This window comes from Gavialis gangeticus, unplaced genomic scaffold, assembly GCF_001723915.1.
Source record: "Gavialis gangeticus isolate Ggan-Ray unplaced genomic scaffold, GavGan_comp1, whole genome shotgun sequence".
Classification (NCBI taxonomy): Eukaryota; Metazoa; Chordata; order Crocodylia; family Gavialidae; genus Gavialis; species Gavialis gangeticus.
Genome location: NW_017729024.1, coordinates 99,159,209 through 99,179,839, shown reverse-complemented (window position 1 = coordinate 99,179,839; position 20,631 = coordinate 99,159,209). Strand labels below are relative to the sequence as shown.

Sequence of the window (20,631 nt, the reverse complement as noted above, 5' to 3'; positions counted from 1 at the left end):
AAAAAAAAAAAAAAAAAAAAAAAAATCAGCTCCCTAAAAAAATCCATCCCTCTGTTAAAAACACGAAACTGCATGAAGTCCAGGTTGTTTCTCTTCCCCAAAGTGATAGAAAATAGTTAAAACACTTTTACAGGGACCTCACAACCTTTATGTCTCAACGTTGGGGTCCCACAAAGCAGGAGTCCTGAATTACTTGTGACTACTGGTAGGAGGCATAGATCCAAGCTTCTGGGTAGGGGAGGATGAGGTGCAGGAATGTAAGCAGTGGTCCTTATATTTCCCCCCATAGGATGCTAGTCCAACCACTTCCCCTCTCACCCAGTTCCTACCGCCTTCACATCCTGCATCTCCCATGAGATGGCTGGAATTAGCTGCCTAATAAGGTGTTCAATATATTCCTATCTGATATCCACATAACCAGCCAGAGAAATACTTTTAAAATAGTTCCTTGCATGTGTGAATTTAGCCTTAGTATGAAATATATTTTAGCAGGATCTATAATTATTTCCCCCAAAAGACCTCAGAAATGCTATTTTGACATTTTCAGAGCTTAAAGTGTTTTGTTTTATTTCCTGCTAGATTAGGAACTCCTATTCTTACTTTAGCTCATTTTAGAAGGCACAGACTCACTTTAATAGAGTCTTACCTGATTAAGTTCTGGCATACCTGACATCCAGCAGGACATCTGCAAAGACACAACAATAAGAAATTAATTAATGTATAAAAGAAAACATTTGGTAAATAATACAAGTCACAAAATGTAGGTGAACAAATTTCAAGCAATAACACTGAAACTCACAGATTTCTGCATTCATCATCTTTGAAAATCTACCGGAGAAGTTGAGTGCTTTATTTGGATTGCTTTCTATTATATAATGTGCCTAATCTGAATTTCATAGCTAAAGTCATTATCTTCATATATTAGTCACAAACAGTGTGTTCAGAATGATCTGGCCCCATACAGTTTAATACCTCAAGAACTGAACCCATGTGCTTTACTCCTGCAATACTACTATGCTGGTCATTCAGAAAGCTTTTGAGAAGAAAAATTTTTGTTTTCCTCCATTTGTCAAATACAGGTTGAATTTTTTCCCCTTCAAGCTCTTTCCAGTATTCTGTAAAAGAGTATTATGATTCAACTGGCACAGAGCTGGTTGTCAGGGGTACTATGACTGATAGTACCTTTTACTGGCAACAGATTCTACCTTATTATTTACATAGAATTTCTATGCATCAGTTATCCATTTGTAAGCGACATCATATTTTTTTTTGTAGCATCTCTTGATCTGGGCCATACTTTCTGCTAGTGGACTAAAATCTATATACCTGGAAACCAAGAAAGATCATCTGTTTCAGGTTTTGGCACTCATCAAACAATATTGTTATACTTTAAGGCCAGGTATAGACAGGGACATTACACTTTTACTGGTATAAGTGATCAGAAACTAGTCTATATCCATAACAGAACAGTTTGGCGTGCACACTGGTTTAAAAATGGCAGAACTGGGTCTAAGGTTTGCCCTCCCCCATCTCCCCAAAGGATGAATATGTGTTCTATTTGCTACCAATCTAAATTATACTGCTTACAGAAAACTGAGTAATTTAGATTCCACCTTGGACTTTTTGAATGTCCGTACCTAGCATAAAAATATGTTAGCGGCACTGTCTATGAAACAACTAACGAATGACACTATCATCATATCTAGTCAGGGGATGTTTAGTAATCATCATAAGGTGATACTTCCAACAACATCACATGAACAAGAATTGCTGAATCCATTCCTATACAGAAAAACAAGTAGAGTATAGTATCTGATCCATCCTTCATACCTAATATTAGAAGACATTCTTAACTGAATGGTGACAGTGAACATTTGGCACTCACATAATGGTGGCACTGCAAAAGTATAAAATAAAACTATATCCAAACTACTTTACAACATCTCCATATCAGCTTTGGCTTTTCTTTAAATGTAATAAAAAGAAAACTAAACCCACAACTATACCTGTGTGGATCTTTAGAACTAGTAATGATTTTTGCACATTCTCTTTTATTGAAGATGCTTTCAATCCAAGACTTCGGGGACTGAAAAGAAAAAAATCAAACATAATTACACTCCTGTACCTCATAAGAAAATCTCAACAAATATCATATCATTTCTGTAGTGCTGGACAAGAATCTCAAAATGATTTCCACTCTTACGTTAGATACAACTAAATGCCAATTAACATGAGCAGAAACCCAGACCTTGAAACTAAATGATTCTAGCTACCATCCTCAAACACCAGGGAGATTCTGGTGAATCTGAGCTCAGGTCTATCTCTTATTAATATATATGAAAGCTGATTCAGAGGAGGCTCAAAATGTAATGTAAATGAAGTGGTTAGGATGACTCAGAACCAGGAGTGAGAAAAGATAGGAAAGTTTGAACATATCCTCCACCCCAAAGGTGCATGTTCAATGTCTAGTGCTCATTGATCTCATTAAATGTGTAATAACTGAAAAAGACCAGGCATAGAATTATAGCTATATTTTTTATGAGCTTATTGTAACTTCTTGTTATTTGTTTTTTACTAGATATTAAGAACTGCAGTTGACCTGGTAAACAAAACTTTACTGAAATGGGATAGAGTAGTGGTGCTCAAACTTTTTGCCCTGTGGGGTGGACGGGCAGTGCCTTGTCTATGGGTTGGATCTAGCAGGTGGGGCCAATCTGGTCATGCAGTGGGAAAGGGGGAATGGCCAGCTCCCATTCAGGTGCGCAGAGGGAAGGGACGTGGCTCAGCCTAATCTGGCAGAGCAGGGAGAAGGAAGCATGGCCCAGCCCCAACATGGCCATGCAGGGGGAGGGGGCATGGCCCAGCCCTGCGGGGAGAAGGGAGCCTGGCCCCAATCTGGCCACATGTAGGGAAGGGGACGTGGGCTTAGGAATCTGGCAGCAGCAGCAGCGGGTGGCTGTATTAATTGCTACCACTCCCCTGCTGCTGCCAAATTTTCTGATCCACAGGGAGCCCAGTGGGTCAGATGCCATTGCTCCATCGGCTGGATTTGGACTGTGGGCCAGGGTAGAGCACTCCTAGGATACAGAAATGCTGAAGGTAAATGACTGAAAGAAAACATTGCCTATCTGAGCTGGTCAAATGCCTACTAAAATCACTGACTTTAACGGCCCCCGTATCTTAGGATAAGGCAAAAAAAACCTAAGCTTTGTCTACCCAGTAGTCTTATTGCTCCCCGATGACAGTGCCCTCAAGCATGCAGCCCTGCTCTGAGTGGGCTACCTCCTCAACTGAAAGTAATGTAGCTACTTCTTTGCAGCACCATGCAGGGGCTAATTGGTTCTGTCACCAGACAGTGATAATTAACCCACTTGAAGAGGCTACATTGTTTCTAATTTATGAAGCAACCCATTATGCTTGAAAGCACCACAACCAAGGTCAGTAAGTTTAGTGTGCAATGACATGGTCTGAGCAATCTGAATATTCACTGTGATGTGTAGACATTTCATGAAGCATCGTCAGGAGGTTTTGAACCTTTATCCCCTGCAACACGCAAACATTTTTTAGAAGTGTCTTCCAGTTTGGGGCGCTTCAGTTTTTTGATGCCCCATTTGTGATTTGGTGAGCCAGATTTTCAGAATTCTGAACACTAGAAGTGAGGTTAAAGAGACAGATCCCAATAAAAGGCAGATGTTAAACTGCTTCGAAGACAAAACAACTCTAATAGTGTCTTATCTAGATTTTTTTGGTTTTTTAGGGGTTGGGATTTGGGGAGGGGTGGAATGTGTGTGTATACATGCATTTGTGTGTATGCTCTTTGGGGCAGGGATCTTTTTATTCACCAGCATAATGTGCAACCTGGTCCAGGACTAGTATTCCCAGCTATCAAGCAACACAAGCTTTTGGTCCTTGCAGTCTCTTATACAGTATCTGACTAGAGCAGGGACACATAGCTTGGACTTTAACGAGAGCCGTGTGCAAGGTGTACTTTCCAATGAACAGTTCCCACTAGGGGGATCTACTCTGATCAGCTGTAAGCCCTCATCACCTTTACATACATCTGTGTGTGCAGAATAACAAATTGCTACAGAATGAGGACACAGGACTCACTGTTTTGCCTTCAAATCCTTGTTCATTCAATGAAGTGGCTTAATAAAGAATTATGGTGGGTCATGGTTACTGCCACAGGTTGTTGGCTATACACCCTTGCCCTCTATTATGCAAAGGGTCCCTCGTTAGACTCATTTTTAAAGAATCTATTGCGCTTTTCATGCTCTATAAAATAGTAAATAACACAGCAAATAAGAGTACCAGCAATTCAATTCACAGAATGCAGTCAGGAGTATTCTATTAAGTAAAGACTGTTTTATAATCCAGAAAACTCCTGTCTGATTTGTTTAGTAGAATTATGATGCCTAATCCTACTTCTTAAAAATTCTGTTATATATCTTTAAATATTATCATTTTCAATGCATCTGGCTAACGCTTTGACTGGTGTATGGAATGTCAGCTCCCACTGAAACAAATCTTTTCTTTGATTTTAATGGAAATTGATGTGTGCCCTTGTCAAGAAAGATTGAAGAGTTTGTAAGAAAGTAGATTTCTGGTATTAACGTGTGTATGTTCTTCTGGGAACTGTTAATTTGAGTCTAGCTGTACCACAGAATGAAAGGAAAGCAAGGAGGATGATCTTCAGGGTGTGATAGAGGCTAAGTGACAAAAAAAAAATCATCTCGGAAAGAAATTCACGGAATACTAATGTTGCAAAAGGATACAGAAATGCAATTCAGAGGAGATGCTGATAAGAGGTTGCATTAAATCCATTAAACAATAGCAGGTTTTGTACCTACATTTCACAAAACCATTTGGAAACATTCCCATTAGAAATGAATACTGCCTCATACCTCCCAGGCTACTACATTCTAATTTCTTGAGCAATTACCCATTGTTGAATTGAACTGATATTATTATTACAACATCCAGGGATTTTCAGCTTTAAAAATTCACTGCTGTTTCTTGTGAATCAAATTCTTAGTTTACCAAAAGCAGGAGAAAGCAACATACTCCTTAATTTGACTCACTTCCTTGAGGGTGAATTCATTTTGCTGAACTCTTTCATTAAAATTAATATGATACGTTACCCAAGTAGCTCCTCGTGTAGAGCTCAATAGTAACAAATGCCAGATCAGTTATTTGTTTCCTTATCAGCAGGGATCCAGCTTTTTCTGTACACCACAGAAAAATGCAGTAACACCCAGGTTTTCTTGTTTTAAGGAGAAAAACACAATTTTTTTTTTGAGGAGACAAATGCAGATATTCTCCTTCCAAGGAGAAAAAAAATGAGAAACAGCAGGTTTCCCCTTGCAGGCTGACAGAGCTCTGGGGGGAGCAGAAGGAAGGCGATCAGGCAGGGGGTGCCACGTGCATGCGCCTGTGCACACATGCAAGTAGCAGCCAGGCAGCATGAAGAGCAGCTCTTGCAGGTCCCTGCAGTTTAAATCGGGGAGTAGGGGGGAGATTGAGGCCTCCATAGTGAGGGAAGGATGGAGTCAGGCAGGGCTGGGGCTGGGTGTACTGCCCAGCTGGAGTGGTTTGTGGGCCTTGGGGGCCAAAGCTGGGGTGGGAAAGTGCAACCAGAGGGTTGGGGCAGGGAGCTGCGGGCAGCTCATCCAGGGCATGGAGGGAGGGCTGGCTCCCCTCCACTGTATACATTCCTGGGGAGTGGAGCGTGAGGCATGCGTCCCACAGATTTGTGAGCAGTTGGACAAGAGGTTGGATTAAATAACCTCTCAAGACCCCTTCTATACCTGTTTTTCCATGATTCAAGTTGGGTTAAATAGAGAAGTGTGTCAAATTACATACTAAAATATGGCATGAAATATAAACATAGCATCAATCTTAATTTGTCATAAACTATTCACTGCTTACTTTTAACAGCATGCTTCATATTCCACAACATTTCTAAATGGGATTGACAAAGAATAGAGAATTTCCACCTTGTTCCAAGAAGGAAACTGAAAGGTGCTTCAACAGACTGTAGAATATATGGTGTAATCATCTCACTTCCTTGTTCTCTATAATGTCTACGTATACTAATAAAATTGGTTTGCATATCATTCTTAATTCATGAAGAAGTTTAGCTAAAATAAAGTGCCAAAAATCTGCATGTTTGAAATATTTTCTTCACATTAAGACAACAGAACAAAAGACTGTTTAACATAGCAAAAAGCATAGAAAGAGATCTATTTATATTTAATATTTGGACTTGGAAAAAAAAAATCACAGATAAATATAACAATCAAATCTACAAAAAAAAAACATAAATCTATAACTGTACCTCTCAGTGAAGCTAAGCCTGTTAACTCTTGCACAAATGGAGAACCAAAATATTTATACATCTTTATGTAAACTTAGGAAGAGATTCTTATTATATTAGTTTAAACCAGGAGGTGATGATAAGCCATGTTAGTCTGAAGTCAGACAGAAATAAGGCATGCCTATCAGAATCGGTTTCAAAGATACCTCCCTACCCTACCTTCTGCCTATATTTATTCAAATGAGGATCTGGGTTATAACTTTTTACGGAGGTCTGTTTCTTAAGCTAATACTTCAATGAAGGATCAGAACCTACAGCCAGCAACCAGTAAAAAGATTCAATTAAAGAATAGGTTATGTATTTTGCAGCTGTGTAAGTACTACAGGATTTGAAATTAAAATTGAAAATAAGGTATTCCAGTATTTGCTTTCACTCCTTCCCGTTCCTTGCCATTTAGAAATTCTCTCTAGCGTACATACTTCTGTTGCAATATTCTCTCTAAAGTTCACAAACTGTGGTCGATACTTAAAGTCATGGCCAGGGAGAGAGTTTAACAAATGTTTAACACCACCAGACAATCAGCATTATTCATCGGTTGAGTACCAAATGGAGGAAAACAAGGTTACACTGTGAACACTGACCATCCAAAAATAAGCACAAAAATTTAGGCAGAATATAAGTCAATTGAAATCTAGCAAGAACTGAGCAGTAGGTTCCATGCTAAAAGTGTCATTGTCTTTACTGGTTACTAATGGTGCTGACTTGTGTTTTACACCTTTCCCAAAACACAGCTTCCTCAAGAGCTGAAATCATGGTGCTTACCACAATACTGGGGCAGAGGTGTACCTGGCAGCATCTGTATCCAGGGCCACCATGACACAGCCACTACTGTAGGAGGAGGTGCCAGCACTAGCTATGAGATTAATAAGGCAGCTGCCATTTATTTCGATATGGAGCAAGGGAGTAAAATACTTGATTCAGCAGTGGCTGTAGGGCCAGAGTTAACCTTCTGCCTGCCTGCAGCACAGCCAGGAGACCCCTGCCTCTATTCCAGCACTCTCCTTCCTTACTGAGTGCCTGGAGCTTGTACCCCAGTTACCCGCCCTTAATTATGCTACTATGCTGGGACCTAGCATCAATACTGAATCACAGGATTTCTGTATTAGCCATTAGAAATCTCCCATCTTAGGATGACTCACAACTGCTGTTTAGTCTGTAAGACCGAACAGGAGTAGCACACCTGGTAGTATGGGCATGTGTCACATAAGAAGTCACTGCTTGAGAAACTGCTTCCTTCAAAGCAATGAGAAGAGATCAGGTATTCTCTAAGCAGTATCAAGCCCAGTGGATTCACTATGGATCTCTAAACCAGGATCTTTTCATATGTTGACTCTACAGCAGTGTTATTACTGGTGGTACCAGCTGTGAAAGATTTCAGCCTTTTTTTTTTTTTTTTAAAAGCAGCCAGGCTGTGTTTGCAAGGCCAGAAATTAGGGAAATGCTGTGTTTTTAACAGGGTGAAATCATTGCAGGGCAGCTGGTACCTGGACCTCATGCAGGTATGCACTGTGGTAGAGGCATTTCCTCTTGTGTCTAGCCTATCAAGGATTACATTCTCTACAGTCAAAGTAGATGAAACTATTTTAAAGTCTTTTAAAAATGAACTAGATATACAGCAAATCCCTGAAAGGGACATATCATGTCCTAGAAATGTAGCCACTTTTCTTTACAACTTAGAAGTCCTATATCACAGCAGTCTATAGCAGATGTTTACAAGTAAAACTTTATCTTTCTAAATGTTAGCCCTGCAAACATCCTGAGAGTCGAGCTGGGTATAATTTTCTTTCCAGCCATCCTCACACTTAATAAAAGGTCTACCATCCAAATTAGGCTCTCAGTGATACCATAAATAATCTATAGACCTGGCATCTCATTCAATTACTTTTTTCTTAATGCTTGTTCATTTTGTTCTAAAACTGTTCCTGCCAAAGGTAAAACAATGAAGCCTCTTTTCAAGTTACTGAGAAAAAATCTTAGAGATGGTGCGGTGATTTATTTAGCTATATGTGGAATCAAGAATATTCTCCCAACCCTCTTTAGGTACCCGAAATTAATTAAAGAGGAGTTACAGAAACGTAAATGCAGAGTAATGGAAGATGAATTATGGGGAGCCACTTGTTCAAATTCTTCCACTGCACTGAAAGCACTGGGCTGATTTTCTCTGCCTTTGGTGGTCTCCATCAGGTTTCTAGTAGTTGAAAACTAAAGACAGGTTACTTGAGACCAAGATCTTAATTTTAAAATGCATCAATGGTAAAAAGGAAGTCTGCAAGACTACACATAAGCTTAGGGTGAATTACATATGCCTGGTTGAATCAAGCCTTATATAGACATTTGGAAAACATTTCCCAAGCTTGATTCAAAACCAGGGGCAGATCCAGAGGGGGTGCAGTGGCATTGGCTCTACACCTTTTTCAGACTGAAGAACATCACAAGAGCCCAAAGCATGTAAGAATCCCACCCTTCCCTTCTGTGCTCAAAGGCATGCCCCTTCCCTTCCCCTTGTTCCCAGCAGCAACAGCAGCAGTGATGGGTGGAGTGGTAGGTTGCCTCCCTGCCTGGTCCCTAAGGAACAAGCATGGGAGAGGGAACCACTGGCCATTGCCATTCCCCTGTTCCCAGCTAAGCCCAGCCCCCCTGCAGCCCACCTAGAGCAAGCAGAATCAGCTTTGAGTCTTTCCTACCCTTGGGATAGAAGGAAAACATGGATTTCAGCAGCAGTGGAAGGCCGGGGAGAGGGAGAAACAGGAGAGGAGGGGAAAGGGATGCCTTTGAGCACCGAAGGGAAGGCAGGCATTGTTATGTGCTTTGGGGACTTTAAAAAGTCCCAGAGGCTCCCATGGTATAAACAGTCAAAAAGCCCAAGGCTGAATCAATTTACACTTTGCAGGTTAGTCTAAACTGTATAGATTAAATTGAGAAAACAGCTGGACACGCTCACTTCTGATTCAGAAAATGCAGCCAGGTGCCTGCAGTGGCTCAGGCCAGAAGCCAGGGGGTGCTACAGCATGGCTCTCTAGCACCTAGCCAGCTTGGGCTATGTATTCACTTCCTCTTCCTGCTGACCCTGAGGTCTCTGAGTGTGGTCCAGAATCACAAAGGCAAGACTCTGCGGGGTTACTTATTAGCAGGGACCCTGGTTTTCTCCGATTAAAAAAAAATCCCTAATTTTCAGGTTTAAAAAAATCCATGTTTTTCCATGTTCAAAATGAAACACCACTATATATATATATATATATATACACACACACACACACACACACACACACACACATATTAGTGAAGTTTCATTTTAATCATGGGAAAATGTGGGTTTTGGGTTCTTTTTTTTACCCTGAAAAGTGGGGATTTTTTTAATCAGAGAAAACCAGGATCCCTGCTTATCACTTCCTTCTCCTGCTTCCAGGTGCCTCTGTTATTTGTAGTCCAGTCACAGCCAGCAGTAACTTTCAGTAAGTTTAGCAGGGCAAGGCAGATCTGTACTCAGGGGAAGGGGGGTTTAACCCCCCTCCCTAGCCCCAGACCCCAGCTGGGGTTGGCCTGGGGGATGCAGTCCCTGCCTTCCTCTCCACTACCCCACTCCCCCAACCCTCTCTGTTGGATCAAACAGCCCAGTGCAGCCCAGGGCTGGAAAGCATCCTGGGGAACTCTGATTTAATTTAAACTAGAAAGCAGTCTGGGACAGAAGTTTCATAAACTGGTTTGACCTAAATCTGATACTACATTCTACCAGATTTATCTTAAACCAGTTCCAGCCATTTTGAAATTGGTTTATGTGCACAGAATTTCTGTTCTGTTACAAATTTAAACCAGTTTCTGATGACTGACTGTTATATAACCAAATGCACGTATTTAAGCTTTAAGAAATAGACCTAAACAGCTAAAGGAAAAAATCCCCCTGTTGCTTTCAGTTCAATGATGTTGAAAGGTTAATTAGCCTCCCTGCTATCAGTGACTGCACAATGAATTTGAAAGTTAAATCATAGTTCATGAAAGATGAGCCCAAACACCTCAAACTCTAGGGTTCATATATGTGTCTGTACTTTGTAGCTGGGTAATAAGGGCTAAATTCTCAAGTCCAGCTGAGCTGCTTTTGACACAGACCTAGGGAAAGTGAAGGCTTACAGTGCTAAAGATTAGCTACTAGTCCCTTTAAAATATATCCCAGCTGCAGGGTTTTACCTTTACCTAGCTACCTGGCCATAAATTGTTTTCTTCAGTCATGTCACTTCAACAGAGCCCTGAACAAATTACTGCTAGAGATGGAATCCTGAGATAGTCAGCATAGCACAACATGGAATGAATCTTCAAGGAGCTGATTAAGCTGGCTTTCTGGTCACATTATATTGCTGAAAATACACAAAGTAGCTGGAATAAGAGACAACATCATTCATGGAAAACTGGTGCTGCCTTAGTCAGAGGGGGCACAATCCCCCCCCACCCTTTGCAACCAGTCCCACCGACTGAGGGAGGGTCTCCCTGAGGCCAATCCTGCCGACCAGCAGGGGGAGGGGGCCCTGCAGCCAATTTTGCTGCAGCCGATCACTGCACGGAAGTGGCTGTGGCTGTGGCTGCTGTTGGGAGCGGCTGCAGTGATCAGCGGGTGCTTGCAGGGGAAGCACCGGCACTCCCGCCTGCCCATTGCCTAAGTGGTGAGCACGACCAGTCACAGGGTACAGTGGCACTCTCAGGGTGTGCACGTGTACCCCTGTGCACTCTCTACGTGTCGCCACTGACATCATTCTTAGGTTTGTAACAGGCCAAATTAAAATCAGAATCCAAACACAGTAGAGTTTTGAGGAAGTTCTGATCTGGCTCTTCATAGCTCATGCCCAACAGGCCAACTAAAAATTCTGTGATCATTAAATGTGGTAGCTAAAAAGCAGTATTATGCATGACATGACATAACACAATAGGCTACGTAACATTTTTCAGCCCACAATAAAACTAATTGAATGGGAAGTATTAAATATGAATTATTATTTAATATTGGCAGCCATGCATATCTAGATAGCTATCTAATTTATAATTTCTACTGATAGAAAAAAGTGTCCTAATTATTAGCTACTTAAGACACTCTTAAAACTATCACCCATGCTGTCAGCAAGCTGGTAAGCACCAGCAGTGGAACAAGAATTACTGTTTGTAAATCTATCCTTCCAAATATATTTCAGTCTAAGATTGAAAATTAATATAGTGAGAAGCACTTTTAAACAGATGCTTTGAAGGTAGCATTTGCAGTTTTCAGTTCATCTGTTCTCACTGAAGATTAATGCCTGCCTATTGCATTCACAAGTACCTCCAAGCCAAAAAAGCTCCTTATGTAAGAAACAAAAGTAGGAATTGGCCCTTCAGCACTCATTTACGTTACTGTTGTAGATTAGAAATAACCCACAATTTAGAATAAGTTAATTTTAAGGGTTATCTGTCACTCCAGTTTTGAGTTGATCTTGTAGTTTTTATGTTTTTTTTCCCCCAGTTAGTCAAAATTTATCAAGTTCCCATGGAATTGATGTTTTCAGCATAAACTACTCTGGGTAAAGTGCAGCTTCTTCTAAGCATAAAACCCTGCTCAGATTAACTGTTATGGGGCTACTCTCACTGCTCCAATTGAACTTCCCTTGGTTAGGAGTTAGTGCAAAGACCTTCCAAATCAATGAACTCTTTTTGAAACTTTACTGACCCAATCACTTCACTTCTTACCTACCTGGCTCTGAATGATGAAGTACAAGTCATCTATCTACTGCTCCTATAAGAACAGGGCTTCACCAGATACATCAACATTATCTTTATAGAGCAATTTTGCAAAGTACTTGCTGCATTACATAAGATTTTTTAATTTTTATTGGACTGTGTTAAAATGCGACTATCAATTGATTACTATTTACTTAAACTTTTATGTGAACTGAACATGTGGATGTACTTTTATTCTTTACTCGCTAGTTTTTTTCTGTCCCCTACCCCCCACAGTCAGCAAATTCTGCACTTTTCACTTGCTTGAGTTTTTCCTAGTCAAGTCCATAGCACCCTTCCCATTGTAAACAAAATACTATTCTGTTTCAGTGATTATAGAAAATGGATACAGCTTCTCTCAACAGATTTTTTTGTTGTGTATTCAGTCATACTGCATCTTACTGACTTTAACAAAATACTCTCTTCCTTCTTCTATCTGACAAGGACCCATGTCTGTTCCCCTGCACGGAAGTGTTCCTTCTGCATCCATATGGGAAATGCAGTGCAAGAGGCTTACTGACAGGGAGGAGGGGAGGATAGAAAGAAAGAAGTAATGAGAATTGTTTATACTTTTTTAAATAAAAAAATGGTATTAATGCATAGTAAACAGGTGGCTAGAGATAGGATACAGACAGGAGAAATCAAACATATACATCAAATGATACAAATAAGCAGGGGACAGGGTTACTTCGGTTGGGTACAAATATCAAAAGGCACAGGAAGTTATGAGTATCTGAAGATTTCTGTTACTTTACAATATTATAAAATGTCAGTGATTAGGAACCATCAAGTGATGCACATGGGTAGCCTACTCATCTTTTTACCAGTTTGGACCCTATGATCTTCGAGGTCCCTTCCAGCCCTTAACTTCAATGATTCTATGGATTCTCTTATTCCCCCTATATATCCTCTCCATTTTGTTTTATTCATTCAATTTATATCCCATCCTTCCCAACAAATGCTTGGTGTGGCTTACAATAAGAGAACAAAATAGAAGAACAAAACAACTTAGAAAGCAAGGAAAAACTATCAACATAAACCAGAAACCCCCCAAATAATTGATTTCTTATACTTACTTTCAGAGTTTTGCCTTCTACCAAGGCCACATATAGATGCTCAGTTTCTACCAGGACAATTGCTGTTCTCCTGATAGAAACCCAAAGTGTGCAGATGTTTAGGCTTTTTCTCTTAAAGCAAAAATGGCTGTTCAAGGAGAAAAATAACCTGGGAACAACCAAGGTTAAATTGCCCTCAAGAGCATCTCCTGGGAGACTGAAAGCCTAAACACTTTCCCCTAGCTTAATTCCTCTTGAGAACCAGGAGCAATGAAGCTGGGGGGAAAAAAGACTCCCATGCCTTCCTAATACTGGTGTCACTCTGGGATTCCCTTACCCCCATCCCATAGACTGGGAGGGCAGGGGAGAAGCAGCCACCAGCTGTTTCATGCCTGCTTCTCACACTGGAGTTCAAGTGAGGCAGGGGCATTTTGCCATGATGACAAGCAGCTGGGGTAAAGCAGGCTGCTGTGCTCCTTTGGCAAGGCTCCCAGCACCTTGCTGCAGCCCCCAAATGCTTCCTTCCCCCTCCCCCTGAACCCTTCTGGATCAGGCTGGAGCAGTTCAACCAGGGTATTCTATGGAGGGGAAGGGGGGAGAACCAAGAAGGTTCTCACCATGAGAAAATGCCAATCAGCTCACTGATGGGATGTGGGCAGGAACCCTCCAGGGACTGTCTATGGCAGCTGCTGCTCTTCAGCAACCACCAAATACCACTTGAAAGCATGTCCCCTTTTCCAGGCTGTCAATTAATAGCCTCCCTTAAGGGTACAGGTGGTCCAGGGAACAGCACTTTAATGCCCCCTGTCTGGAAAGCTTCACAGGTAAGCTCTCTAGCCACAGGGTTGGAGCAACTAGTGGGTCCCTGCACTATTTTTCTACAAGAAGAAATTTCTTCTGGTAAAAATAAATGTCTGTACACAGGCTAAGACCATGTCCTTTGTGGTTCTGTATGGGTGTACCAGTCTACTTGCTCATAACACATTGCAGGATTGGGGCCTTATTGCAGAATATTCAGAAGCAGATATGTTCTGTTTTCCAAAGTGATTGAGGTACTTAGGGACCTAGCTCCTATCAACTTTGAATAAGTCTTCGATTCCTCAAGAGCTTTTGAAAAAAATGTCTTCAAAGTGTATCTACACACAACCTTCCTACACTTTCTGATATAGTTTGAATGTAGCTGTGTCAATATAATATGCACTGGTACAAAACTGCGTGCAGAACATACCTAGGTTTATAAGCAGTTCAAGACAAGGACCAGTTTTTGCTATACCTAGATGTCAAACTAACCCCATACTCTGGGCCAGACGTAAACTATGGGGTGGGGAGGCGGGTCTTGCAAGCCAGATCCAAAACTGGCAGCAAGGCAAACAGCACATGTAGGGTTAACAGTGGTAGCAAAGCAATGGCAGGGCAAGTGACTCTGTTTTGGCACCACTGATGCTTCCCCCCTGACATCAAAGGCCATTCTTAACAGGGCCCTGTAACCCCAAATTCTGCAGCAGTCCCCCCCCCACCTCACACCAACCCCTACACTCCCAGTCCCTCTAGAAAAAAGAAACAGCTCTGTGAGCTATATGTAACAACACCTCCGTCCTATACATCTGAAAAAATACCTAGTACTATGGAGCTCCTATTTGGACTGGGCCCTTTCAGCAATAATTAATATCAATATTTTTATGGGCTTTATTCCTGCTGTTCCTGCTGAGCCAGCCCAAATGACACAGCTGGACTATATGCATTCAGTGCAGTCAATCAATCAGTTGTATTATGTCAATGACACCTGGACTGCATGAAGTCATGGAAGACAACTGAGTTATGCAGGTGTCACAGTGGATTTAATTTGACCATCAGAACATTTCTTATTAGTGAGGACACAGAAGAGAGAGTGCAGCTGGAATCTCTGTTTGCCAACATGTTTTCAAAGCTAATACTTAGGGTAAAAGAAACATCAATTGTGTGTGTACTCTAACACAATTGAATTGGAAATAGTGAAAGGCAATAAAACACAGAACTTCCTAATTTTAAAATGTTACTTTTCAATTTATTAAAGCTCAGCTGTACACTGCCTATATTTTAAGCAACTGGTCCTAGAAAAAGACAAGGCTGCCTATAACCATCATGGTAAATGAGGGCTCAGCTACAGCTAGAGAATAAGAAAATGAGGACAAAGATGTGTACAAAGTCTAGTCTCTCTATGGGCTTAGGCTTCAAACACAGCACTGTCCACATTCATAGCCCAGAATCTCTTGTTACCTTGAGCCAGCTCCTAGCATTTATTGAAGAGTTAATCTTTTCATTCAAAATAAGAGAGAAGGAGACACTGCTGGTGGGATCCCAGTTTCAGATCCCTCCTCCTCCTCCATGCCCTTGGACAATGACCTACCCACTGGCTATTCTGGGATAGGGGCACTAAATCCTTCCTGATGAAGTTGTTCCACCAATGTAGTGATGGGAGGGAGGGAGAGTCTTTGCCTCTGGTTCCTGTATTCCAGTGTTTATGTATTATACATTAAACAGTTGTTGGAAAAGGATATAGATGGGCGGCTAGGGTATTTTCCAGGGATTGTGGGGTTGTCAGACAGAGGAGGTATTTGACCCTGGTTCAGTTGACTGTTCTATCCACTGAACTATTTTGTAAAGAGGGAGCGGAAACATCACTAACTTCTTCTCAGGCTGCATTTTAAAGAAAGCAGTAGCTGCCGCTGCAATTCTTGTGCAGCCTGATCCAACTGGTATACAACAGAGCATGCCTACCAGACCAAGACCCTGAGGGAAGATAAGACAGAGCCATAAACAAGGCACCAAGCTGCTCAGTTCCAACAAGACTGAGGTGCCTAGGCATGCCTGGAAGCAGTAGTTTAGGCACCTGAGGGTGCACCTACACATGCCTATTAATGCTTGCTGGCTTGTTGCTGCTGGGCACGTCTGCACATGTGCCCAGACCACAGCAAGTTGAGCTGGGTCAGACCAGCCCCAGCTGGTAGAGGCCCCATGGGGTCAGCCTGACAGTCTGGAGCTGCTCTGACTGGCCTCAGTGTGCTGCAGAGGGGTTGGCTGGGGCATGAGGGTGCTTCAGTGCAGAGCTAGCTGGTAGTCAACCCCTGTCACTGAAGCATCCTCGTGCCCCAGCCAGCTGGGTCAGTGTCTACACATATGCTGCTGCACATGAAAAAAATAAGGTAGTACTTACCCTGCTGCAGAATGTATTAGTTCTGCACGCCTGAATAGGTGCATACATGTAGACACTGAGAAGTTTACTGCACAGTTAATAAGGCACAGTAAATATCTTGTGCAGCTGTGTCCTTAATGCCTAAAACTGAGGCAGCTACAAAGCTGAGGCATCTCTAAGGCGTGGGAGCAGCTGAGCAGAAGTTTTCAGAACTATCTGCATTCCACCTACATTCCACTTTCAGCACCTCTTGGTGCATCAGGAGCAAACAAACAAACTGAGCAAATCGCCCAGTTCTAATCATAAAAAGGAATTTACAAAACACCTTTCATAGACAAGCCTATGAACTTCACTTCATAAATCTACTGGATACAAAAAATTATGGACTAAATATAGACATTGGATTTATAGTACATTATAACCTGCCTGCCATTGGATAACCCCAGGTTCTCTCTACATTTTACCAGCTACATTCTACCACCAGGTCAACAATCCCACTCTCTCCCCCACCTACCTGCATCACACCTATGGTCTCCCATCCCCTCTGATCCTCATTGCTATGCATTTACATTTTCACAGACCTGAATTTTGTATATTGTCTTCTGTTCCACCCAGGACAGCACACAAACACCAACAAACTCTACCTATGCCTGCAGAAAGGTGTTTGTGTCCAAAAGCTTGCAAAAAAACTATTTTTCCAACTGTTTATTTGGTCTAATAAAAGACACCCCATTTACTCAAGGAACCTTGTCTGCCTCAAGAGCAAACAGAATTTTAAGGTAACAAAAAAAGTTGAAAAGTTAAAAAATATATTTCTGAAACTTGTATTTCACTAAACCAGTGCAAAGCACAGTGTAGGCATCCTTAATTCAATGTATATGCAGCTGAATTAAGCTAAAGCAATGCAAACCAGGTTTAAATTGAATTTAGAATGTCTAGACTGTATTTTGCCCTGATTTAGTTGTTTTTTCCCAATTTCCATTAGTTAAAACGGTATAATATTTTAAGGGGTAACATTTTTAAAAGCAGCTAAATAATTTAGAAGTCTCAATATCAAAGCATTTAAGTTCTGGTTAGGCACATAAGTGCCTGAGTGTGATTGGCTTTCAGGGACCCTTAGGTTCTTAAGTCGACTAGCTGGTTTTGAAAATTGTATCTGAGGTTCATACTTTTATCTTTTCTTCAAACTCCAGACCCCAGTGCCAGGTGAATCACACATCTTCATTTTTAAAAAGCTGTTTCTATCAGCATAATTGCACAGAAGAATTGCATCCTAATAACTCAAACACCTGAGGAAGGTATATAGCTACACACTATACCTATAGATATTCACTTAAGAAATATGTTGAACTGTTGGATGATTTGACTCAGTGTTGAAAGCATGGAGCTGACAAAATTGCTCTGGGGTGCTAGTAAAACAAGTGGCCTTAAGAGCTTTTGCTGCTTCCACAGTAGAAATGTTAAATAAGTCATTAAAAAAATGGGGCCCCAGGGGGCAAACATCCACATCTGCACAAATGTCTATGATCATTAACACCAAAAAAAACCATGTAATATGCAACCAGCATTAAGTATTGGAGAGCATGACTGTTTCTTTTAGTACAGACATACACATTATCTCCAGAGATCTTTTTTTTTTTCCATTTTCAAGCTAATTTCATCATCTTACAAATGTTACTCATTAAACACTATATGCAATATACCTAACGAGCACAAAAAAACCCTCCCGTCTTATCTAATAGTGCTCTCTATACCTTTCAGGTCAACAGCTCAAGGAAGCTTGGTCATTCACACCTTACTCAGAGGATATTTCCAAGTAAATCAAATTGAGTCTTGTCTGAATAATGCCTAGAGCAATGGTTCACAGCCCTTTTTTGGACTTTAGGCTCCTTCAGAAAATACCAGCTCTGAAGTTTTCCCTTGTTTTGTTCATTACAGAAAATAGAGCAGGGCTGGGTTCTGTTGCAGAGACAACAGAAAGATTGCAACAGGTCAAAATGTTTTTAGCATGCTGGATTCCTGAGCTCAGTCCCTTGGCCTTATGAATCGTATTTGTGCTAACATTATGTGGCATCTCAAGGCTCCCTTGAATGGATCTCAAGGCACTGCAGGGCACTGGACTAAATTTTCAGTAGAGTGTTTAACTGGTGTGTTTTCACTGAATATGTACTATTTTTATTATTTTTTTGCTGTATCAAGCAATACGTGCTGGGTCTTGAATCAGGAATGTCAGGGAGGGAGCAAAGATCTGTCATGACTTGGAAAACACGTAAAGGAGACAAAAAGCCTGAAGTGAGGTGTAAGCAACTTGGATCTGTGACCATGCCAAATGTCAGTCTTCATTCAGATGAGCACGGGCACCTGTCTACCTCGGTGGCTCTCAACCTTTTTAGACTCGAGGCACCCCTCACAGCATACCAGCTTAGTTTTCGCTTGATTTTTGACGACAGGAAAATAAGAGAGCAATGTTTCTGTTGCAAATAACTCCCAACATTTCAGAGCCCAGCACCCACCCGTCTGCCTAAATACCTTTCACATGTGCTTACTCTGGCCACCTGCGCAACCCCAGGTGCTGCAGCCGAGGCAGGGCAAGGGGGGCAAATGCCCAGCCCTCGACTCCTTTCACACAGCATCCACATGAGGTAAAAGACCTTCTCATTCACCACAGAGCAGCCTGCTCTTCCCAAAGCACGACGGAGGACCCCTCTGCAGGCAGCTGAGGGTGGGGGGTGTTGTCCAGGCTTGCAGCCTGGGGAGGCGGGGCTGGCTGCGCGGTGCCTCACGGCCACAACTCGGCCCTTTACCTTCAGCCGGACTCTCATGTCGGCTGCGCTGGGCTGCGGGTCCGGGCGGTTCCGCAGGTCTTTGCGCTTCTCGGAGCCGCGATCTCGCCGGTCCCTGCCGCCGCGGCGCACGGAGCCCCGGGCCGGGAAGAGGAGGTCCCGCCACGCCGGTATCCCCATCTGCGCCCGCCCGCCCGGCTCCATAAACCCGCGATCCTTGGACCGCGGCTGGAGAGCGGGTGGTTAATGATCCACCGCCCGGCCCGGCGTCCCGGCTCCTGCCGCTGCTAAAACAGCAGCTGCGTCGGGAACATTAAACGAAACACAACCCCAAATAACCCCCCAGACCTACAAGTGTCCCTCGGAGCCGGGCCGGGCGGGTGTTGCTCGGGGTCCTCCTTCTGCAGGGCGGCTGCTCCCCACCCTAGCCCACCCCGCTCGGGGGCTGATCACCAGGGCCCCTGGTTTTCTCGGATTAAAAAAACAAAATCCCCAACTTTCGGGTTAAAAAAGTAACCCAAAATCACATTTATTCGAGATTAAAATGAAATAATATATACACACATGCCCGTGTGTGTGTGTGTGTGTGTGTGTGTGTGTGTACACACACACACACACACACACACACCCCTATACATATATATACACACACATATACATACACAAGCACACATATGCACCCACATATGCACCCACATAATATACATACACACACATATATGCACACATACATATGCACACACATATATATACATATACATATTAATGAAACATATAATACAATACATGAAATACACTATAATATAATTTATATTAATGAAATAGAAAATATATAATACAATATTTTAGAGATATATATGAATGCAATATAATATATAATACAGTATATATTAATGAACTATAATCTAATTTATATTTATATAAATTAATGAACAATACAATAATACAATACATATTTTATATATTACAATACAATATATATATAATGAAATATACTATAATATTTATTTATATATATTAGTGGTGTTTCATTTTAATCATGGAAACGTGGGTTTTGCGTTATTTTTTTTAAATCCGAAAATCAGGGATTTTTTTAAATCTGAGAAAACCAGGATCCCTGGTGAGCAGAGAGTCGGAATTTCTGGGGAACAAGGAAGCTTGTAGAGGGAGAAAGACTTTAGGGGAAGCCTAAACCTTAGATTTGTAGAGAATAAATGAGGAAAAGATGCAGAGGAGAAGGTTGCAGGGTTGCTCCAGATGTTTGATGAGTGACATGTGGAACAGGCAACGCCATTACTTTGCCAATGGAAGACAAAAAAAGGGATCTCTGGAGAGAATGGGTATGGGGGTTTCTATGTTTTCCCAGTAACAGGACTCATTCATTTCTCCCCCCACCACCCTCATAATTTTGAATTTCAATTACATTTACATGCCGAGCAAGCTTTAAAAAGTCAGGAAACTAAGAAGGGAGCAGAAATGGCTCCATCTTCCAATGTCCCATGTCCTCTATGG

General features: G+C 41.8%; 1 protein-coding gene across 6 annotated transcripts in view; it reads right to left on the bottom strand.

Moving 5' to 3' along the window:
* TRPM6 (transient receptor potential cation channel subfamily M member 6) overlaps positions 1–20,631 on the bottom strand; it is a 135,536-nt gene that overhangs the window by 104,616 nt on the left and 10,289 nt on the right. For 5 of the 6 annotated variants that reach the window (XM_019517448.1, XM_019517449.1, XM_019517450.1 and 2 more), the window contains exons 1-3: positions 19,141–19,314; positions 2,007–2,086; positions 647–685 (exon numbers count right to left, since the gene is read on the bottom strand). In XM_019517448.1, the coding sequence (XP_019372993.1) occupies positions 647–685; positions 2,007–2,086; positions 19,141–19,299 (278 nt within the window). In that variant the 5' untranslated portion in view covers positions 19,300–19,314. Of the gene's footprint in view, positions 1–646; positions 686–2,006; positions 2,087–19,140; positions 19,315–20,631 lie in introns of those variants that run through there. The other variant, XM_019517451.1, reaches the window with a different exon arrangement.